The sequence below is a fragment of the Populus alba genome, chromosome 18 (assembly GCF_005239225.2).
Source record: "Populus alba chromosome 18, ASM523922v2, whole genome shotgun sequence".
Lineage (NCBI taxonomy): Eukaryota > Viridiplantae > Streptophyta > Magnoliopsida > Malpighiales > Salicaceae > Populus > Populus alba.
In genome coordinates this window covers 495,185-512,658 of record NC_133301.1, presented here as the reverse complement: position 1 = coordinate 512,658, position 17,474 = coordinate 495,185, and the positions used below count along the sequence as shown (strand labels likewise).

The window sequence follows — 17,474 nt, the reverse complement described above, 5'->3', positions numbered from 1 at the left end:
CAATCCACTTCTTACACTTGTAATTAATTCCCTCCCCTCTTCTCTCCCTTCCTCTCCTTTCTCTCTTTTACGAGAGATCCATCCCGAGTAGCATCTCCCTCCCTCTCTCCCTGTCTCAGTTTTTTTTTTTTTTCATTTTCAAATACCGAGTCACGATGTCCGCCGTTTCCCGGCCTCCGAACCGACTCACTGAGTTCAAATCGGGCGGAAAAATTGTTCGACCCAGGCGAGCCACTACTCCTCGTCCCACTCCATACGACCGCCCAACCCCTCGCCTTTCCCCTAATTCCACCCCTCAAAACCCTAATTGGCTTTCTCGTCTCATTTTTTCTCCTTCTCGCTTGCTCGCCAACGGTGCCGGTAAAGTTTTCTCCTCCGTCTTCGGCTCCGAATCCTCCGATTCCTCCTCCGGCGACGAAGACGACGACGAAGACGAAGACAGCGATGCCGTTTCCACTTCTGGTATTGCAAATTTGATTCGATTTTCAATGAATTAGGTTAAAATTACTATTTTAAAATCATGAAAATTCTGGCTCGTGCTCTTTTTTTAGAGGGTGAAATGGAAGATACCATTGAAGATGGCGATGAAGGCAGTGCTTCTTCTCTAAGCGGTGAAAAGGTGGTTTTGAACCGCCGCCTTTTATCTTGAATGTGGGAATTTGGATACATTTTAGATTTTTATTATTTGATTCACGAGTGCTTTTTTATTTTAATATAAGTGCATTTTTTGGGGGCAATTTGAGTGCTTAATAATGGTCCCGTTAGGTTTTTATGGCATGATTGATTAAGATATGTTGATTGCTTGTGATTGCCGTTTGATTTTTTTTATTCTTTTTTGGTGGGGAAATTAGAAGAATCAAACAACTGAAATTGTTCATTACTCAAAAAAAGATCTCCCGGCTGTAGAGTGGAGGACTGGAACAATGCGTTTAATTGCACAGCTTCTAACGCAGGAAACGTTCACGAGGTAATTGGGAATTACTTGCTTTCTTTCTTTAGAAATTTATTTTGCATGCATATTTACGTTGTTTTGTGAGTTCTCGTTATCAGGAGGCGAAGCTAGGATTTGAGGTATCGGGATGCCAGTATAAAACACAGCAGGGTACATTGGTAAATAAAATAAACAAATGATAGTTATAGAACACTAATGTTTTTTTATCCAGGGGGAGGGGCAATGTATATTTTCTGGGAAAGAAAACTTAAATTCAAGGGTAGATTTAAAAAAAAAAAAAACTTTATGACTAAAGTGAATTTTGTCAAACTCTAGGGAGTCCCGTGGGCCCTCAGCTATGCTGTAGTTCTGCCTTGGTTGCTTGTCATTCAATGCACCGGAAACTTCGTAATTGTGTACTTTTATATAATCATTACTACTTTTGTTGTGTTTGTGTTAATTCCCTTTGGCTCTTAAACTATACTGTTAAAACACAGCAGGGTACATTAGTAAATAAAATAAACAAATGATAGTTATAGAACACTAATGTTTTTTTATCCAGGGGGAGGGGCAATGTATATTTTCTGGGAAAGAAAACTTAAATTCAAGGGTAGATTTTAAAAAAATAAAATTTTATGACTAAAGTGAATTTTGTCAAATTCTAGGGAGTCCCGTGGGCCCTCAGCTATGCTGTAGTTCTGCCTTGGTTGCTTGTCATTCAATGCATTGGAAACTTCGTAATTGTGTACTTTTATATAATCGTTACTACTTTTGTTGTGTTTGTGTTAATTCCCTTTGGCTCTTAAACTATACTGTTAACTTCAAGCTTTTAACATAACTAGTGAGCTACATGGTTCGAGTTCTAAATTCAAATCTAAAAATATATTGGTGATAACCTTGACTTCAAATTCTGAATTATTTGCTATTCACTATGACCAGGGAAGAATGCGACAGACTAACACATATAATTAAATCAAGAGTTGTAGATTCTCCCATCATTAGAGGCACAGAAGATGGGAGACTGGGTGAGGTTCTGGACAAGACAGCTGGCAATGGTATTGTTATTTTGGATTTTCCAATTTCAAAGAACTTAGAAATTCACATGCCAAGAGGTGTATCTCGCTGATTGTTTTAGTGATGATCCAGATGTTGACACACCTGATATCCGCAATACGGCTGTTAAAGAGGCTAAAAAATGGTTTGAGGGGAAGAAATTGGGGGCAAATTCAAAGCCAGTGGAGTGTGGAATCTGCACTCTCAACACTGCTCCACATGTTAGTAATCCTGGTATAAGGGATTTGTGAAAAATACAATATATTTTTTGGCTTGAGATTATAATGATTTAGCTTGTATATAATCCTATCTCACTATGGGTCAGGATGTTGTTGGATTGTTACATATGAGGGCAGGTCCTTTGTCTTTGTAAAATTCATTTTCTGTGAAATGTGTCCATTATTGCTCGATGAAATGTATAGGCTCCCAGAATACTTTGATTTGCTATTATCCATTAACCAATTATTGTCATAGTCATCGAACTTCCTATTATGAACCAGGTGCATTGATTTTTTTTAATCTTCTTGTTTGTAGATTCTGATTTCACCAGTCCAAGGAACTGAAAAAAACTGTGCAAATACCTTGATATACTTGTTTTATTCTGCAACTGCTGTGAACTAATTGGTGCACACCACCTTATGACTATCTATTTTTATTGAACAGGTTACTGAAGAAGAAGCAGGTTCACCAGTGGATTTGGCCAAATCTTACATGCAAGATCGCCCACTATGGGCTTCTCCTTCCACAAACCATATCCAGTTGCAATCCCCATCATCAATGGGAAAAGAGCTTTTTAAGGAAGCAACAGCATTTTCAGTTGGTAGCAAGTCACTGTCACCATCAAAGGTGCTGTTTGGAAGTCTCTTTCTCTCTTCTCCATTTACTTGGTATAGTTATAAGCCTTTTATTGCTTTTGTTATGGTGTGAGGGTCTTGGAGTTTAACAGTAAGATCTGATCTTTATGAACTTTCAAAGCATATTTTCTTACCAGTTAGACTTAGAAATGCAATTTAGTGATTCGGTCATGGTTTTATCAGACAATCATATTCTTTCCTGGTGATAAAATATACGCCCACTAGTAATTAAGGTAGGGATCAGGAAAGAAATGGGACTTTCTGGAGAATCAAGTAATTTTTACGGCTACAAGGTAAACCTGACCTTGACAAATGCTAGTTCTGTTTCAATTCAAACATATTGAATTTTTTTTTTTTTTTGAATTTATTGGAAAGAAATTGAGCAAGGAACTCATAAGGATTATTATTATATTTTAATTTGTGGATGTAGAAAGGAAAAAACTAGGGACAAAATTGAAGGCCGTTACTCAGTTATGACCCTATTGAGGCCATGATGGGGCACTGGAGGGAAGAATATAAAGATCCTACCCTCATGCATTCCAACTCGTTTACCTTCAGAACCATGTTATGGCCTCTGAGGGCAATGAGGAAGAAATAGGAAAAAAGTGTGGTTTTGTGCAATGGTTGCTTATTCTCAAGGTTATTGCTCTGTGCAGTTTAATTTATTGTGATATGATGTAACTTGAAAGCAGTTGAACTGGGATTCCCCTGTCACTGGTTCGTGGAATATTCAGGAAGAACTACGCAAAGTGAGATCCAGGGCAACTGAAGAGATGCTAAGGACTCGACCGTCTACCAAAATTGATTGGCCTGCATTAGCTTCAGCTTATAAAGGAGGTCCTAGTTTATTGTGTACTGGAGACGTTGGTGGTGCTAAAGATAAATTTTCCAACTTTACACAATTAGTAGATGTACCTTTGACATGGGGCAGTGCAGCAACTAATTCTGGCTTGACAGGTGTGTTTTAAACTTGTCGGAGGGAAACTATTTTAACTGTAGCTGTGATCAATAGTGCTATAACATGTGGATTTTTTGTGAAATAAAACTTTCTTGGCTAAAGTCTTTTTATCCAAGAATGGGGGGAAATGAAAACTCCTTTTCTGCATTTTCAGATTCTCAGATGGCACAAGATAAGTTGCAGAATGAAGCTTTTCCACCTAATGCAGCTACTTCTGTTCCTGAAAAAAGTCAGGTACTTTGGAAGTGGGATGGGGAATTCAGTAAAAAAATCTACTTGATCTTTTGTTATATCTATTGATTTTATTGTGATTTGCTTATAGGAATCACAAAAGTTGTTTTACAATTCCCTATAGCAAAAGCAATAGGATTATGGAATGCTTGCTTCTTCTACTTTTTTCTCTATCTGTTTGATATCCTTCCTGTTTAATTTATAAGAAAGTAAAATGAAATATCGATTACTAAAACTAAACCAATCTCATTTTTATGAATATGTTTTTGAAGGATCTGGGATCGACACCGAACATTGAGTGTAGGGCAGGTGCTTTTTCCATAACATATGAGAGTTTTTTCCCCTCCTTTTGCTCTCTAGAAATTACTCTTTCCTGACTAAGTGAAGCCATTTAATTTAGGCTTGCCTGATGGCTCTGAAGCGATATCAAGCCATGGACAGCAACAACAGCTTTCAGAAGAAGTGATAGTAAAACAAAGGTTAGCTTCCCCTTTTCCCAGATTTTCTGTATTTCTATGGGCTATGAAGAGGTCTATCGTCATTTCTCATGATTTCCACTTCTCTCTACATGTCACAGTGCTGATGCCTCCATTGCTGCTCCTGCTCCTGCTCCTGCTACTGCTCATAGCCTTAGAGACATCGAGGAGACTAGCCACCCTTCAAGCTTCACAGCAGAAACTGTTCAAGGCAAGAGTTTTAAATCTGGTAGCGTACTAGTAGAACCTTTTTACTGACAATGTGCAGCTTCATACTTGACAATGTACGGAGGATTTTAGTCTATCCGTTCCTTGATTGTCAGGTTAAAAGCTGCTTCTGTTTGATTTGATTGATTTAGAAATTGCACTACGTTTCTGATTTTTGAGTGATTAATGATGTATAATATGAGAGTTGTGCATCAATTCCGTTTTATCTATATCCACAAATCAGAATTTGGAGTGTTCTGGAAGCTGAATAAATACTAGGATTTCAGGATATACTGGAAGCTGAATAAATTTGGAAACATGGTCTTACATAATGTCCTGTTCAAAAGCTCTTTCTGTTAAACTATGTTCCTAACTTTCTATGGCGTGATTTGTTTTTGTGGTAGACTGTTGTCTGTCAATAAGTAGTACCTTTTCTCTAGCTGATCCTCTCTAGATGCAATCCCAGATTCAATGTTACTTGAAGTAAATTATATAGCATCCAAGGAAGTTTCTGGAAGAGATGATGCAGTTGCTACCAATGGCTGCCCTTCTTCAGCATACAGGTGAAAATCCTGGCGGGACTTTCTTTTCCACTGCTAATTGCTTGCTGTGATTTTTACTAAATTCATTTTCCTCTCTTTCAGTTTGCCTGCAGTACACTACGGAGAACAGAAGTCTATGCTGTCTGGCAAAGAACACAGTTTAGTTGGTCCAGATCATGACAAGGTGACAAGAACTGCTCCTGGAGAGGAAACCTGCGAGCTTCTGAGTGAGGCTTCCATGGAGGTGCCAAACGATAATGAAATTGTTGGTTTTGCTAATGACTCTGAAGACAGCTCCAGCATGTACCAGGGAGGGTTAGTACAGGCTGTGGCTCGACCAAATTCAAAACGCCGCTCAGTATCCAGGACAACTGGTGCCAAGCAGCAAGGAAGAAACGTTAGCGGCAGAGACAAAAGGAGAGGCAGAGGACGGGGTAAATAATGCTAAATCATGTCCTTGTACTCTAGGGTAAAATTAGCTGTAAACTAGACTAGAAAGGGAGAAGGATAGTGCCATGACAGGGAAACAATAAAGTTTAGCGAGGCTCATATAGCTCTCTTCGTTTAATGCTAACTACGCTGGTTTCCCCCCTTCAATCGGGTGTTCAGTAGCTGTTAAATTTAGTTGTTCATTTTCCAGACCAGACATTGATTCATGGTATCATGTCTGAAGATTTGCAAGGTGTAGTCAGGAATTGGTATTTATTTTGGTAGAAGATTTGCAAGCTGTAGCAAAGTTGATATGTTTTGGCCTCTTTGGCTGTTCCTTCTCTTTCTTGGGTCATCTTTGGCATCAGTTGAATTCACTTGATTTGCAAGTTTCTTAACTATTAATCAAAGGTTTGATGAAATCAACGTGTACATTTTCAATTGTCGAAGAGTTTTTAACAAATTCCGGATTAAAAATAAGTGTATTTTATGATATTTCTACTATGTAAGATTTTATTATATTCATGCTATAATTAGTGGTATTTTATTATCAATTTACTTTGAAAAAATAGATATATAAAATAAAATAAAATAAATTCCTTACCTTATCATAAGTTATAATCTAGGATTTCTCTGGTATTTGTATCTGTTTCTTTTAGGATTATCTTCCTTCCTAATCACTAACACTAACCCTATGATTGTCTAGGCATCAATTATGAACTTTAGGATCCTATCTATGATAAAAAGAAAAAAGAAAAATAAAAAGAAGAAGTGAATACCAATGCTTTATGTCCATGATTGTAAACAAAATAAATGTACCTTAAATAAACTCAATTACCCAAATATATTTATTAAATCTAGCATGAATTGATCTAAAACTTGATGTATAAAGATCTAATTAAACTATATTTGAAATTAAACCAATTAAATAGTTCATCTAATAAATTATTTCAATACTTAGTAGTGGATCAACTCTTTTATATATATACTAGCTATGATACCCGCACGATGTTGCGGGTGTTAAAATTTGTAATATTTTTTTTTTGCACATGTTATATAGGAATAGGTAGCATATTCATAAAATTAGTTGCAAAAGTTACGTGGAGATAGTTAAATTGAAGTGTAACAAAAGCATCCAGAGGTAAATACTTTATGCTTTATACATATAGATAGAGAATTGGACACCAATGAGCAGCAAGTTGTATTAACAACGCAGATGATGACGATGTCCAATCAGGTTGCGATATTGGATAAGAAAGCATTGATTAACTGAACGTTAATCGTTTTCCTATTGCAAAAAATAAGTGTTATTGTAAGTTATAAATTATGCAAAGCAATAAATATTAAATGTTTTTAAAGATAAGTCAGAAATGAGAAATAAAGATGTAATTGTTGCTGAGCATGTGAGTTCATAAAGAAAGCAAAGTAATTAGAAGTAGATGCTTACCTTTTCAGGTGATGAAATGGAGAGGTGCTGCTTCTTTGAAAGTTATGGTGCAGGATTGTCATCATCTTTGTAGAGATGTTCCTTTGATGAGTCTGCAGAATCTTTCAAGGGTCTTGGCTGGGGAAGTTGGGTGCTGAATCATATATTGAAAGGAAGTGCGTAAGGAATGGCAAGTGTAAACAATTTATTGAGGTTTCTTTATTGTTGCTGCTAGCAATCTTGCCATAGCTTTTTTTCCAATTATAAATTCATGAAACCTAAATCTCATATCAAGAGGGAAAATAAAGAACTTTCCTAGCGTGCAAGTAGGTTCTAAATTCATTAAAAGGTAATGAATGCAGTGGTTAAGCAATAATATCATTAATTAAAAATATGCAGTGCTAGCAAGAATCAAGTTGAATGTTGTCAAAGGAAGTGAGTTTTGGCAAAAGTTGTAAAACAATATCTAGCACATGTATGGCATGATCATAATATGAATCATCAAGCAATGAAAATAAAAAAGTTGTTTGACCATGCATTCTATTAATTTTTCACTGTCTAACAATAAAACCACAAAACACAATTCAAATACAAATCATTTGATATTCAATCAATATCCAAAAACATATTGCCACCAAAGTAAAAGCAAAGACATTAAGAAACATAGTTGACTTAATAGATAAATTATTCTTAAATAGAATGCATATAGAATTGTCAATAAAGCAAGTCTATAGAATATTTTCTTGTAATATCAGAAATGAGATTGCAACATGGAAACAAATATAATTGCAATCATGGTTATCAAGTAAGATAAATGGAAATTTCTTAGAAAGGCTTTAAATAAATTGTTAGGACTTGAAAGATTTTGAGTAAGAGAAACTGCTAGCACAGTTCTAAACCAACAGAAGCAGTGGATAAATTATGCCAGAAAAAATAAATGGTGCAGCACAAACTTGAGAAGCCATAATCCATCAAAGTGATATGTATTAAAGATAAAAATTCTAGGCACGTTAGTTGCCAAGCCAATAGTTAAGCTTAGAGAATCTAAGTTAACTTCAACCAATTAAAGCTAGGTAGAATATGTTGTAAAAAGTCAGAGGCTGAAATTATTGTTATTATTATGAGAACGAAAGGCTGAAATCGACGGAGGAGTTACCGAGATAAAACGACGGCGTGGAGGCTGTTGAGGATCCAGAGAGCTCTGATGCTGCAACTGCTAGGCATGACTTCGTTGTCACTTGGTAAAAGGAAATAACGAAAAAACCATTTGCTTCTAGAGCGAAGCTCACAGAGAAGAGGAGAGATGCATGTGCACGTGTCTTCTGGAGATATTTTGTTAAGCTGTGAAATGATGCCGCTGCCTGAAATCTAATCTCGTTCTTTGATCATTCTCTTCGACTTAGAGTGTGTATAGTATGGTTGAGATTTTTTATAAAATATATTTTAATGAAAAAATGTATTAAAATAATATTTTTAATATTAATATATTAAAATAATTTAAGATGCAATGAAAAAAAGACAACCTCGAAAAATATGTGAAGAATCCAATAAAACCAGGAAGAAGAACAAAAAACACTAACTTTAAAAACACTGAATGAAAAGAAAATCAAAGAGCAATGAAATAAACAGGCAATTTCGATCAATAAATAACTGAATGAACAACCCATGCACATAAAAAAAAAAAAAAAAACACAACATTAAAAAGAGCTGTTGGAAAAAAAAGAAAAAAAGACAAAGAGCAATGAAATAACCTGGAAATTCTGATAGGAGTCAAACAAAAAGCTACTTAAACCAAGTGTTCTCTTGAATGGAATGGAAGAAGCAAACCCTCCAAAGCAACTGGAAAGAGACCATCATCCTGTGAGCTATAATAAAATAAGATTAAGAAGCCATAAAAACCATAATAATTAAAAGAGAAATAATGAACACACACTAATTAGAGAAATTGCTGGAAAACAAAACCAGAACTAAAGGCAACGAAGAGCGCAAGAAAAAGGAAAGACTGTAGAAAATTGTCAAAGGATTTAAGGCATCGTCATGGTCTCACCTCTGCAACTAAAATTCTTCCCCACGAAAAAAAGACTGAATTGCAAAAAGTAAAGAAAAACACAGTGTAAATTTTCAAAGCATTTAATACAGAAACATGATGATGTCGCTTTTGTAAGTTAAATATTCTTCAATCTATAGTGCTTTTAATAATATAATAATAACCAACAAAGATACAAAATCATCTGAAAGCAACGAAGAGTGCAAGAAAAACAAAAAAGGTTGTGGATAAGCATGTTGTCAAAAAGACATAACCATGATTAAGCATGCAAGGAAATAGAAATGGATAAAGTAAATAAGAGAGAGGCACAAAAAAAACCTGAGAAAATACTGATGAGAAATAAAAGCAATGATGAGAATAACACAACACAGCAGTCATAATTATTTGAGTAACAAAAGGTTTGTTAGTAATAACAAAAAATATCATAATTCTGGATAATTAATTCCCCTTAATTCTCTCCGTGTAAGTTGCACTGTCTTTTTTTGTTCGATTCCTCTCTCCCGATTTAAAGCTTCGACAGACAGAAGATAAGAAAACCCGTAGCATAAAAAAAAAAAAATAATAAAAACCCAAACCCAACAACTCCAACAGAGGAGCTTTGGCGTTTGTCCCTCTCTCTCTCTCTGAATTTCCGTAGAGCATAACGGAGCTGACCAGATCTCATTTCATCAGGCTAGAATTCAATTCTCTTCTTCTTTTCTCCACCTCATCGGACCAGATCTCATCTTATTTGTGAGCTTATAACCGGTGTATGATTCATTGTTTTTTTTTTTTTTGCTTTTATGATCTGCAGATTCTAACATTTTTACAATTTGAAGGATACACTCTTATGAGGAACTCAACTGATCTCTTCCGAAGTTTTGGATTTGATACACAGCCAGTACTCATCGGTCTGATCATATTTCAGGTATTGTTGATATGAAAAGAATTGTTGTGTTAAGGAAAAGAAATGCTTATGGGATTTTTAGTGTGTGTTGGGGGGGTTGGGTTTATATGACACAAAAGTTGGTAGTGGTTGGGTTTATCTGACTTGGTTGCTTTTTTGCAGCATACTGTAATACCTCTCCAACACCTTGTAAGCTTTGGTCTTAATCTGGTGAGCCGATCTTTTGAATTTCAGGTAACCTCTCACACCCTCTCTCCTTGTTTCTGTGTGTCTGAAAGTCCTTGATCTCTCTTACTGTAATTGTTTGATTAGGCGGATGTTTTTGCTAAAAAGCTTGGTTATGGCTCTGCTCTTCGGGGTGGTCTTGTGAAACTACAGGTGATCTATCGAACTTTTAACCTTTTCCCTCTAACAGACTATCAGTAGTGGAGATGGAGTCTTGTATATTTCTTGCATTCAGATTTTTGTGGGATCTAAGTTCTACAAACGCAAAGATACTTGGAGACAACAAGATGAGCAGAGTTAAAAAATATGAACAAACAAAAACTCAACTTCAAGCAGGCTTCTTGCATCGGCAGAGCTTATGAAAATCGACTTGGAGACTAATTAGTGGAATTAAATTATCTCAGATTGAGCCGAATTGCAAAAGGGAGAAATGGAGCACCAAATATATGCAACCAATTGTTAATAAGTATTAGAAATTGATAATTAACCAAATGGCTATTTCCTTTGGCAAAGCAGATTGCAAGAAACAGGTAATTAATTACTCGTGTATTTTGCAGGGTTTTATTTTTATTTTTTTTACAGTATTCATGCATGATTTGCGTGGAAAAGCAAGAAGAGAAGAAGCTACTTGGCCTGGGGGAGGTGCTTGCTGCTGTTGCTGGTCTATATTGAGGATGGTGGTCCACGGTGGGGCTGCTGGTGATCCACTGCAGCTACTGGAGAAGGCAGAAAAACAATGATGGATGTTGATTGCTAGTGTGGCTTTTGGCTGGGGAACAGGAGAGGTGACAATGTGTTCAAATATTATAAGAGAGGTGGGAGCTGAGAGATGCATGATTTGCGTGGAAAAGCAAGAAGAGAAGAGGCTACCTGGCCTGGGGGAGGTGCTTGCTGCTGTTGCTGGTCTGTCGTGAGGATGGTGGTGCACGGTGGAGCTACTGGTGATCCACTGCAGCCACTTGAGAAGGCAAAAAAACAACGGTGGATGTTGATTGCTAGTGTGGCTTTTGGCTGGGGAAGAGGAGAGGTGACAATATGTTCAAATATTATAAGAGAGGTGGGAGCTGAGAGAATTAGCTCGCTAAAAACACCACTTTAAAATAGCACCATGCCATACCGTGCAATAAAACAATTTGAACTGTTTGCCAAGCACACTAACCAGAACATAAATGCCAACCAAAACTGAACAGGAAACAATGAAAACGAAAAGGCAAGCATGTATGTATAATGATGCCAACGCCACATTCATTTAATGCACCACCAAGAAGATTGGCCAGCTTGACTTTATCTAAATGAAACCTGAAAGCATTTAATGCAGCATTAAAAAGACTGGCTGACTTGACATTCTCTAAATGCAACCTGAAGACGTGCAACGTGTAAGTTTATTGTCTCTTTGCACGGGCTTTTAATTATTCTAAAGGTGATAAGATGTCAGACAATTCAATATTTCCTTGAACCTTATAAACTTCACAGAAGAAAAAGAAGACTCGATTACAGGAAAAAACAAAAAACGACAGCCTGATTTTTCAAAGCATTTAAGACACTGATATCATGATGTCGTTTTTTTCAAACTTGTGCAGTGATAATATATTTTGTGGGAAAGCGAGCAAGACATTCAACTACAATGCTGAGATGATATATGTTTTGATAGGGAAAACCGTGGGGAAAGCTACAGTGCTTTCCCCACGCGTTTTAGAGTTCTTTAATATATATATATATATATATATATATATATATATATATATATATATATATATATAAAAGTTAAAGGAGGGTGACAGGTCATGAAACTGGAAGAAAAAGTAATTCTCGCTCTCCTTAAAAAACTTAAAATTTTAAAATAAAAACTAATAAAATTTAAGTTTTTACCCTCAAAAGTTCTTTCTTCTTTTTTTTTACCTCGACCTTCTCTAAAAATTTTTTTCTCAATTTTAGAGAAAAAAAAAAGTTATTAAAAACATATTTGGGAGTGTGGTTACTGTTGTTTTTTAAAATGTTTTTCACTCATAAAAACATGCTAATAATATATTTTTTAAAAATTATTTTTAAAATTAGTATATCAAAATAATTTAAAAATATCAAAAATATATTAATTTAAAACAAAAAAAAAATTAAAATTTTTAAAAATACCGAATGCCAAACGCCCTCCTAGTACGGTAACAAACCCAACTTACATAAACCTTCAACCCGACCGGTCTACCGCTGACTAGTACTATCGACGCTCGATGCCATCTCTTACATAAACTCTCCTCCCTCTAAAAAGAAAAAATCCTCAAAATAGCAGAAAAGACACCACCATGGATCCCTACCCTTCTTCTTCGTCCTCGATAGCCCAAAAAACCTGGGAGCTCGAGAACAACATTAAAGCTATCGACACACCAACCCCAACAACAGCTACAGACACTTCTTTTTTATCGGACGCGATTTTTCACTACGATGATGCAGCACAAGCGAAGTTCCAGCAAGAAAAACCGTGGTCGAACGATCCGAATTATTTTAGACGAGTGAGGATCTCTGCTCTTGCTTTGTTAAAGATGGTTGTCCATGCTCGATCAGGCGGGACTATTGAAGTTATGGGGCTAATGCAAGGGAAAACTGATGGGGATTCAATTATTGTTATGGATGCTTTTGCTCTTCCCGTAGAAGGGACGGAGACGAGGGTTAATGCTCAGGCTGATGCTTATGAGTATATGGTCGATTATTCTCAGACTAATAAACAGGTTTGCTTGCTAGCTTATTGCTTTTGATTTTATTCTTGGGTTTTCAATTTATAGATCATTGCTTCTTCTTTTTTGGGAGGGGGTATTTTGGATTATAAGGGTTTTGAATTTTAATTTTTTTTGGGTGATTAGGGTTTTTGGGTTTGTATTGTTGTGGTGGTTATGTGTGCAGAGAGTGGTGCATTGTTGGAAATTTTTTATTTGGCAGGAGGAGTGGAACCTTGAATTTATAATTTGAGTTAGGAAAGTGAGTGTCTTGAACCCTGATTTGGAGCTTAATTGAATTGAGGATCAGTCTCAGAATATAAAATTATTACCTGTTGTGTTATTAGAGGATTTTTTAGGGTATTGGCGTTTGTATTGCTGTGGTTTTTAAGAGCAGAGAATGGTTACAATGGTGAAATTTTGTGATTTTGAGGAAAATATAGAAACTAGGTTTTAGAGTGTTTGTGGAATTGCTAATTTGATTTCATGAAGTAGTCTAAAACCCTAATTGGACCTTTAGTGAACTAAGTCTTGGTTTAAAAATAGCTGCATCCCTAACGTGGTTGTAAGATATGGGCATGGTTTGATTTAATGAAGTTGTGTGTATATTTTACATGATTCTTTTGGCTGATTAGGGTTTAGGGCTTTACTGGTTATGTGTAGAGAATGGCTGCTTTGTCAAATTTTTATATGTTTGGAAAAGGAAAATTCTAGATTTATACCTGTGAAGTGTGTGTGGAATCCCTAATGAAAAACCATAACTTGAAGCTAAATCCTGTGAAGGCTTGGTTCAAAATAGTTGGTAGCCCAAATTTAATTGTTAGCCAAATGCGCGTGTGCACACATTGCGGCTTTATGTCTGAAACCTTGATATCTGATAGTTGATGAGTTGATTTTCAGGGAAATTCATGTAGTCTTAGTAGCTTGGCTTTTCTGTATCTTTTAGATTCAAGGGAACACTAAACATGGATAGATTTGCTGTTATGCTTTAGTCACCACTAGCTGAATCTAAAATGTTAATCTTATTACATGTTATTACTTGAAAGCGTAGGAATTAATTATTGAACAGTGGTGCACAAGGTTCCACATTTTGTATTGGCATTTAAATGGACTCCTTTTAATAGTTTTTAAAGTTGCATAGAAGCATTATTTTTAATCTGCCTTTTTTGTAATCCATTTATTTCCATTGCTTCCAATCTACTTGGGCCTTTTTTTGACAAAAAAGTGGTGTTTATGCAGGCTGGACGTTTGGAGAATGTTGTTGGGTGGTATCACTCACATCCTGGCTATGGATGCTGGCTTTCAGGTATTGATGTTTCAACCCAAATGCTTAACCAGCAATTTCAGGAGCCGTTTTTGGCAGTTGTTATTGATCCAACAAGGACTGTCTCAGCGGGGAAAGTTGAGATTGGGGCATTCAGGACATATCCAGAAGGATACAAGCCTCCAGATGATCCTGTTTCTGAATACCAAACTATTCCTCTTAATAAGATTGAGGACTTTGGAGTTCATTGCAAACAGGTTGTTATATTCGCCTTGACTGCTTGGCCTTATGGTTTCATATTATTCCATTGTTGGCTAATGCTACATTGTTTTGCAGTATTATGCTTTGGATATAACTTATTTCAAGTCTTCTCTTGATTGCCACCTCTTGGATCTTTTGTGGAACAAATACTGGGTGAATACACTTTCATCTTCACCTCTCTTGGGCAATGGAGACTATGTTGCGGGGCAAATTTCTGATCTAGGTAATTTCGAAGTTTTTGGTTTATATTTATTTTGCACAATTTTCTTCTACTTCATGTCATGACTAGAGAAAAGTATAGCTGTAAATAGTTGAAAGACCAGGCACTCAAAGTCCACGAGTATCAGTAGCTTATATGTGAGATGAAAAGACTGGATATTCTAATTGCCTATCAAGATGAAATAATCATCGATTTGCCATGCAGCTGAGAAGCTGGAGCATGCAGAGAATCAATTGTCACATTCTCGATTGGGACCCTTAATGGCTCCTCAAAGAAAGAAAGATGTGAGTATACTTTTCATTGATATCGTTATATCTATGTTAATTCAGAAGTATGATTGTTAACTCTGCTGATGTAGGCTCTTTAATCTAATTGCACCAAAAAAAATCACGTCTTTATGTGAAACATAAATTGTTTCCAAGTGACTATTATGCATTATATTTGGTATTTCTTTTTTTTTTATATGGCATGCAAAACTAAATAGTGCTTTTCTGATGGGACGTCTCTAAAGATTATTGACCCTTATCTCAACAAGAGGAACAGTACATAAGGCTTGCTCTGTGTGTGTTCTGCTGAATGTTTTGTCTTTTGCATAGATAATTATTTGTGAGAAGTGACATACTATGTGCCCAAAAATGTATATTTGATGCATTCAACCGAGAGGTCGCTTCAGTTTTCTTGCATTGATCAGTAGAAACTGATGCAAACAGTGTTGGCAAAAATATCCATTGAACTGTAAGAGCCTCTAAACGTGTCACCATCATTGCAACATGTAGATGTTTTGTACCTGCATTAAACTGTACGCATGTGGGTATACAACTATGCACTGCATTTACCTTAAGACGTGCTACCGCACATTGCTTTGGTCATGAAACTTTTTTATTTTCTTTTCTGCTCAGCGAAAACGCTTAACCCTCAATAAGAGGACATTGGCCTGCATAAGTTATGTTTAATGTTAACATGTCATGTATGTGAAAAAAAACAAATAAAATTCCATATATAGTAACATTATGGAAATTTCTTTGGCAAAGATTCCATCCACCTCTTTCTCTTGTTGGAATTACTTGTTGGGGAAAAGGCAGGGCACAGAAGACTCTTTGTTTTATATGAATTACAACTTGAAGATAAATTATTACTTAGATTTGCCATCTTCAATTATCATCTTAGGATCCATGTTCTTAATGGGTGCTAGCTGTGTCCCATGCATCCTTACATTTTCTTCTTCGTAATTCTAAATTTCTTTTGTTCTATTCAGTTACTTTTGCATCTTAAACATCTGTTCTTTTTATCATTTATGGTCCTGTCTCTCCCCGGTTTCGACTTTATTTTGGATTTTTATAATTTTCTTAATTGCAGGAAGAATCTCAACTTGCAAAAATTACTCGTGATAGTGCTAAGATAACTGTGGAGCAGGTCCATGGTCTCATGTCACAGGTAACTGGCCGGTCCAATTTTTAGATGCCTGCCTAACTTTGAACAGTTTTATTATTTAGGCTAATCTTATTTTTCTTTCTTTCCTTTTTATGCCTAGGTTATCAAGGACATCCTTTTCAACTCTGTTCGTCAATCAAATAGATCTCGTGCAGAGACATCCGGCCCTGAGCCAATGGTTGAAACATGATTGATGTTAATTCTTTGAAGAATGGTTGCTTGGGATTACTATCTCTTTTGAACATTTATTAAATTGGGTTTGCATTAACCATTTGGATTCCTGTTCTGGCTTGGTCCCTGCTATGTAGCTCAAGAAAAAAAAAATCATCGCCCTTCATTTATTGGATCACTATCTTGCCTGCTGAGTCAGCTACAGCGGCATATGGCCAGTAGGGGAGAAAAGGAACACAAAAAGATAACCAGTACTGCACATCTGCTGTTCATAGCATATGAGACTGTATATGCAGTGCTGCAACACTTACACCACCAGAAAATGGGGAAATTAAATGTGGAAAAGGACATCCATCTGTCATGGATTTTCAAGAAGAGTTGAAGAAATGGATGGTAGAAAAAGTGAAGGAAAAAGATTTTAGTGAATCATATGGAAGAATAGTGACAGCATCCGAGTCCAATTAGTAGACTCTGAGAACAAAAATGGAGAACCTTTTGTTTTGCTATACAAGTGCTATTCACATGCAGAGCTCGCAAGCAAGCTCTTTGTTAATTTTCTAATTGTATTCATTTGGCCTTTGGGTGCTATAGTGTAAGGAAGACCCTATCTTTATAGGGTCTGTCCACTCCTTGCCACCATCACCATCACCATCACCATCCACTAGAGAAGGAAATGGCCGATAGCAAAAAGCCATACCAAATCTTCGACTTTAAATCTCTAGTACGTCTTCCATGGACACTATTAGAAATCATACCTTCCATGACTTCCCTCCCTCCCCCTCTCTCTCTCTCTCTCTCTCTCTCTCTCTCTCTCTCTCTCTCACACGCACGCGCAGGGAGACAGACACAGCCCTTTGTTTTTTAGCTCAGATTCTTGTAAGATAATGAAAAGAGATCTCTAATTTCACAAGGACTGATCCTCGACAAGGATTTTGGTTCTTGGGGGTGTTTAATACATGTGGATATGAAGCATTAATGCTCGTGACAATGTCACATGGAAGCAGCTCTACACCACAACTAGCTAGCCCCTCCCTTTGCATGTCATTTTGCTCGTCACTTCTCTGCTCGTGATGGACGCAATTTAATTTGTAGCTTTGAATCCATGGAGGAAGGGAGACAAACATGTGATGGCATGCATCTATAGAGTCTTGTAGCTC

The 17,474-nt window shown here is 36.4% G+C and overlaps 3 protein-coding genes across 6 annotated transcripts; all 3 read left to right on the top strand.

Annotated features, from left to right (window-relative positions):
* Window positions 1-56: 56 nt before the first annotated feature.
* LOC118059408 (uncharacterized) lies at window positions 57-6,005 on the top strand. Of its 4 annotated transcripts, none has more exons than XM_035072258.2 (13): window positions 57-462; window positions 552-619; window positions 852-967; window positions 1,871-1,986; window positions 2,067-2,218; window positions 2,648-2,830; window positions 3,531-3,795; window positions 3,951-4,030; window positions 4,300-4,336; window positions 4,428-4,506; window positions 4,605-4,732; window positions 5,177-5,273; window positions 5,355-6,005. In XM_035072258.2, the coding sequence occupies exons 1-13, from the start codon at window positions 156-158 to the stop codon at window positions 5,692-5,694; spliced, it is 1,968 nt and encodes a 655-aa protein (XP_034928149.1). In that variant the 5' UTR covers window positions 57-155; the 3' UTR covers window positions 5,695-6,005. The 4 variants fall into 4 exon arrangements, with proteins under 4 accessions (XP_034928149.1, XP_034928151.1, XP_034928152.1 ...); XM_035072260.2 differs by having other exon boundaries at window positions 58-462; window positions 4,605-4,714; XM_035072261.2 differs by having other exon boundaries at window positions 60-462; window positions 2,078-2,205.
* Window positions 6,006-9,915: 3,910 nt separating this feature from the next.
* LOC118059407 (CAAX prenyl protease 1 homolog) lies at window positions 9,916-10,920 on the top strand. Its single transcript, XM_035072257.2, has 5 exons — window positions 9,916-10,061; window positions 10,203-10,274; window positions 10,353-10,418; window positions 10,670-10,795; window positions 10,875-10,920. Exons 1-4 carry the CDS (start codon window positions 9,984-9,986, stop codon window positions 10,736-10,738), a joined length of 285 nt encoding a protein of 94 aa, XP_034928148.1. The 5' UTR covers window positions 9,916-9,983; the 3' UTR covers window positions 10,739-10,795; window positions 10,875-10,920.
* A 1,534-nt stretch (window positions 10,921-12,454) lies between these two features.
* LOC118059406 (COP9 signalosome complex subunit 5a) lies at window positions 12,455-16,870 on the top strand. The gene is made up of 6 exons (XM_035072256.2): window positions 12,455-12,985; window positions 14,210-14,491; window positions 14,571-14,718; window positions 14,920-14,999; window positions 16,072-16,149; window positions 16,247-16,870. The coding sequence occupies exons 1-6, from the start codon at window positions 12,563-12,565 to the stop codon at window positions 16,334-16,336; spliced, it is 1,101 nt and encodes a 366-aa protein (XP_034928147.1). The 5' UTR covers window positions 12,455-12,562; the 3' UTR covers window positions 16,337-16,870.
* The last annotated feature ends 604 nt before the right edge of the window (window positions 16,871-17,474 follow it).